General features: G+C 42.9%; 1 protein-coding gene across 2 annotated transcripts; it reads left to right on the top strand.

Annotated features, from left to right (window-relative positions):
- The first annotated feature begins 1,569 nt into the window (after window positions 1-1,569).
- LOC123986330 (somatostatin-2-like) lies at window positions 1,570-4,428 on the top strand. 2 transcript variants are annotated; one of them, XM_046074533.1, is made up of 4 exons: window positions 1,570-1,905; window positions 2,074-2,255; window positions 3,935-4,149; window positions 4,285-4,428. In XM_046074533.1, the coding sequence occupies exons 1-3, from the start codon at window positions 1,770-1,772 to the stop codon at window positions 4,139-4,141; spliced, it is 525 nt and encodes a 174-aa protein (XP_045930489.1). In that variant the 5' UTR covers window positions 1,570-1,769; the 3' UTR covers window positions 4,142-4,149; window positions 4,285-4,428. The 2 variants fall into 2 exon arrangements, with proteins under 2 accessions (XP_045930489.1, XP_045930490.1); XM_046074534.1 differs by lacking the exon at window positions 1,570-1,905 and adding an exon at window positions 1,910-1,957.
- Window positions 4,429-5,301: the final 873 nt, after the last annotated feature.

Here is a 5,301-nt window from a genome sequence, read left to right on the forward strand (position 1 = left end):
TTTTAGAATTGACTTTAAAATTCTATTGATCACTTTTAAAGCTCTTCATGGCCTCTCGCCTTGTTATATTTCTGACCTTTTAGTCCCATACGCACCAGCACGTACCTTGAGATCCTCGGGCAGAGGTCTGTTGTCTGTTCCAGAGTCTCGACTGAAAACTAAAGGGGACAGAGCGTTTGCTGTCAGGGCCCCGAGGCTCTGGAACAGCCTGCCCGAGGAAATCAGGTCGGCTGAGTCAGTGAACTCTTTTAAGTCCCTTCTTAAAACATACTTTTATAGGAGAGCTTTTCCCGATCTTATTTGACTTTATCTTATCCCTTTTATTTTATTGTATTTTACTAATGTTATATTAAATTTTCATGCTCTTATCTTTTTTTGTATTATTCTTTACACTTGTTAAAGCACTTTGTAACTTGTTTTTGAAAAGTGCTCTACAAATAAGGATTATTATTATATTATTATTATAAATAATGGTGGCCACACAAAATATTGACACTTTGGACATTTTCACTCAGGGGTGTACTCATTTTTGTTGCCAGCGGTTTAGATATTAACGGCTGTGTGATGTGTTATTTTGAGGGGACAGCAGATTTACACTGTTATACAAGCTGTAGACTCACTACTTTACATTGGAGCAAAGTGTCATTTCTTCAGTGTCGTCACATGAAAAGATAGAATCAAGTATTTACAAAAGTGTGTGTGTAAAAGCACTTGCTAAAAGTTTTCTGAAGATTAGCTTGCAACAGAAATGTTAAATAACAAATAAAGATTCTATCAGAAAGGTTTACTTGCACAACAGGAAAACATGAAATGCAATGTAAATATAGAAGAAACAAATTTCCCTTGCCCAAAAAAGTAACAAGCTGCTGATAATATTTTTATATTCTGATTTGTCACCGGTCCACATGAATGTTGTTTCCCTTCATATAAACAAGCCATTTCCATCATAAATTGGTCTGAAAATGTCTCTAGAATGCAGGAAATTAAGAGTTTAACGCTCAAAATCTTCTGAGGGAGGACCCCCAGACGCCCCAATCGAATAGCCTGTTTCATCAATGAATATTTCTGCTAAATCGCATTGGAGTATCTTGTTGTCTTGTTCTCGTGACTCCAATATTGTGCTTTCTCACGTCTTGTGGACCAAGTGTTTCGTCTCACCCCTAATCTGACCCCACCACTTTTCGACGCAAAGTGACGCCCTTTGGTGTCCTCACTTTGGTGAGATACTGTACATTCAAATAAATTGATTTTGATGTGGAAGAGTTTTACATTACATTAACTTGACAGATGTGTGAGCGACTTACAAAAAGCAGGTTCACACTAAAGGTGAGTTTAATCTTTATCGTTTCACTGATAAACTGACTTTGACTACAAGTATTTGTGCACAGTAATGTTACTACGTTTAGTCCTTCCTGTGACAGTGAGTGTTCAGATTCCCTGATGACATCCACTCTGTCTCTCTGCAGGAGAACATTTTAAACTAATATGAAGTGTTTTTCTGCAGTGTTAAAGTGAAGCAGCAGCAGAGTGTTTGTTCTGACTAAATGTTGAGTGGGCGACTGCGGCTGCCTCTTTGTTTAATGGAGATATCAGCAAGTGCTAATGAAGTCTGCTAATCCTCTGAACGCTCCGTTAATTCCTCCCCTCTTCAGCCGGACATTCTGCCGTTGTATTTGTTCAAGATGGGCGCCGGCGGCTGCAGAACGTCGCTGCTGCTGATAGTTTTATTGTTTTATTGTTCAGACTCCATTTAAAGTCAATAAGGACTAATGGATGTTTGTTTAACTTGGATGTCAGCGTTCTTTCATTGCCTCGCAGCCCGTCGGCTGCCAATCAAACACGTGGCCTACAGGAGGAGGAGCATCAGGCTTCAAAAGCGCTGTGCCCAGAGGACCAGGACCAGAGGTAAGCCCAGAACCAGAGCCAGGACAAGCAGAAGATACCAGACCAGCAGACAGTAGGAGACTTTCCTTCTTACGATCTGTTTTAATTCTTTTCTACTTTGTTGAAGTTTGATTTTCCTTCCCCAGGTACCTCAGTGTTTATTTTCTTCTCCTCCTGACATTTCGACAGGTATGCAGTTCGTTGTTCGTTGTCCCGCCATCTTGGCTCTCATGGCGTTGGTTCTGTGCGGTCCAGGTGTTTCCTCTCAGCTCGACCGAGATCAGGACCAGTACCAGAACCAGGACCTTGACCTGGAGCTGCGTCAGCACAGGCTGCTGCAAAGAGCTCGCAGCGCCGGACTCCTGTCACAGGTGAGAGAAACGACCAATCAGAACCCTCTGTTTTAAAACTTTTGCAGAATTGAAGTGACATTTACAGGATAGCAGATCAACGCTTCTCTTTTAATATTATCCTTTGCTGTGTCAGCACACATGCAGGCATGATTTAGTCTTCCCTCCTCTTTTGTGTCTTTGTTGGAGAATTAACCTCCAGCAGCCGTAACAACATGTGCCCTGCTTCAGCTGAAGAACTGAAGCTAAGCAGGTTTGGACTTGGCTTGTACCTGAATGGGAGTCTTCCTGCTGGAAGAGGTGTTGTTGGGCCAGTAGGGCGTTGTCTCATATCTGGTTTTAATAGGTGTGTTTGACTTAATGCGGCGCAGTTCTGACTTCACGTGATACATGCTGGTTAGAAATTGTGTCCGACTTTCGCTGGCGCTGCAAAACGTCACCATGACATTAAAACCTCACGGGAGCAAGGCGGCCGCAGTTGCTTTTGTCCGACTGCAGAAAGTTGGTAACACACTATTGTGTGACCTGCAGCTCACGTTAGACTATCAAGTCGGTGAAAGTCAGCCGCCGTCATCTCAAACGCACTTAATAATAAAATCTGAATGCCAGAGTGCAGTGATGGGGGCGCTGTGCTGAGGGAGACGCCGTCCTTCAGATGAGACGTTAAACTGAAGTCCTGACTCATTGTGGTCATTGAAGATCCTGTGGCAGTTATCCCAAAGAGTAGGGGGTTCACCAGAGTTCTGGTAAAATTCTCAAACTCGCTCGCTCCATCTGGACCCCCCCCCTCCACCACCAGTGTAATTGGCTCTATGTTTCCGTCCCTCTCCACCTCAAGCTGATGTGTGGTGAGCGACCTGTTGCAAATGGCTGCCGTGCATCACCCAGGTGGGCGCTACACATCGTGTGGTGGTTGAGATGAGTCCCCCCAAGTGCTATATAAATGTAATGCATTAGTATTAAATGTGCATGTGGCTCCTTTTCACCTCTGTGATAAATTAACTTATTTTAATTCAGTTAGAAACTCCTGGACTTTAACAGCTCCTGTGTTTCAGCAGCTTTTCTGCTCATGTTCAAAACTTTCTGCACATTCAGAATCTCTCCCACAGATCTGTGTTCTCTGACAGAAAAAAGTCTGAATATTACAACGAGAATAAAATCGTAACATTTACTTTACTTCTGATCAGGCAGAAATCTACAGAGCTACCGGTCAGACGGAAAGACGCCACACTGCAAACTGATCTCAAGTCTAAATAACTGGAGACTGCCAGGAAATACTAAACATGCACATCTGACTCCAACAACCTGTTCTATTATACTGACTTTATTCTTTATCACAACTTTTTTCTCATAAGGTGACTTAGTTTGGTCTAACAGTGGCCCTAATTCTCCTTCATAGTTGACAGAATTCCTCCTTTTGGTTTATGTTGTTCTCTTGCTAATTTGCAGCGGACTGTTTTTATAACAGAAACACTGACAGACAACAGTGGTTATATTTAACTTTTTAATCTGATTTGTTGCTGGGGACAATTCAGCAGTTGCTGGATATTGTCCCTTCTCTCCCTGCCTAATTCTAGGCCCATGTGATAAAGTCGAAAGCTCCAGAACAGCTCCAGATTTCCTGGTCCAGGCAGGACTAAGACTAAATCTGACATCTGTTCTGACAAACCGTTTATTAAAAACCTGCTGTTGTTTTTCAGGACTGGAGTAAACGTGCGGTGGAGGACCTGCTGGCTCAGATGTCTCTGCCAGAGGCCGACGCCCAGCGGGAGGCAGCAGTCGTTTCCATGGCAGCAGGAGGAAGAATGAACCTGGAGCGGTCCGTCGACCCCCCCAACAACCTGCCCCCCCGTGAACGCAAAGCTGGCTGCAAGAATTTCTATTGGAAGGGCTTCACGTCCTGTTAAAGTTAAAGGTACCTGACTACCTGTTTACGCCCCGCCCAGGTACCTGACTACCTGCTCAAGCCCCGCCCAGGTACCTGGTTTTCTTTTTATGCCCCGCCTATGTAACTTCTGTGTCTCACATGTCCTTGTTGTTTTGTTCCCAGATGACACCTCGCCTTCATCAGACCAGTTGACCAATCCCAGATTACCTGACCTTCACCTGAGCAATTTCACGGACCAATCAGCAGCTGTCTGGCTGCAGTGTACCAGAATAATTAATGTAATTATCAATTAAAGAGAGAAATCAGTTTGTGGCTCCGCCTCCTGTCTGTCCGGAGTTTGAATCAGAATATTCAAACATACAGGTGTAGATCAGATTAGAGATTATTAGAGAGTCTTTAGAGATTACAGCAAACAGATCTGAAACACAAGTTACACTGAAACAATCTGTCAATTAACCATCAGCTGAACATTAATTGTAGTTTTATAATTGATCCATCAGTTTATAATCCTTATTTACACAGTTTAGTTAATTTCCAATTCAATGTTACCAAACAGAGACTTTCAGAATGTTCAGATCTTTGTTTTCATGATGCTGTTGAACATAAATCTGAAATCAAAGCCTTCGCTGAGCATTTCTTATTGTTGTCAACATGGACAAAAAAAAGAAGTGATTTGAAAGAAAAATCAAAAGTCAATAACTTTTATAATTGAGGACATTTAAGAATTATGTTTGCTGTATGAGCTTGTTACTGGGAGGACTGGGAGAAGTTCTGGGAGTAATGGTGTGAGAAGAACCGTTGCTGAGGGCTCCGCAGCGCCCCCTGTTGGTCACAGTGATAACAATTATTGAGCAGACGGTCGGCCAAAAACAGGACTCTCAAACAGGAGACCGGCGTTTGTTTCCTGTCTTAGACAAACATTTAACAGTGAATGTTTTTATTGAAGTTGTGTAAGTTTAGTAACGTATTGTGAAGGTCCTCAGTCTTACAGGTCATAGTTATCCAAGGAAGATTAAAATCAAGGGAAACTGGACTTGACGTTTCGTCCCTCATCCGAGAGACTTCTTCAGTTCTGACTGCCTGGTAGGGAAACTCAGCTCTTTACTCTCTGTGGGTTCGTGGTCAAGATGAGGGACGAAATGTCTTTGAGAATCTTCAACCAAGTCCAGTTGCCCTTGA

This window comes from Micropterus dolomieu, linkage group LG17, assembly GCF_021292245.1.
Source record: "Micropterus dolomieu isolate WLL.071019.BEF.003 ecotype Adirondacks linkage group LG17, ASM2129224v1, whole genome shotgun sequence".
In the NCBI taxonomy this organism is placed as follows: domain Eukaryota; kingdom Metazoa; phylum Chordata; class Actinopteri; order Centrarchiformes; family Centrarchidae; genus Micropterus; species Micropterus dolomieu.

Coding starts and splice junctions, on each gene's coding strand:
- LOC123986330 (XM_046074533.1), top strand. CDS start 1,770: ATGGATGTTTGTTTAACTTGGATGTCAGCGTTCTTTCATTGCCTCGCA. Junction 1,906..2,073: donor CCAGAGGACCAGGACCAGAG/GTAAGCCCAGAA, acceptor ACATTTCGACAG/GTATGCAGTTCGTTGTTCGT. Junction 2,256..3,934: donor GCGCCGGACTCCTGTCACAG/GTGAGAGAAACG, acceptor GTTGTTTTTCAG/GACTGGAGTAAACGTGCGGT.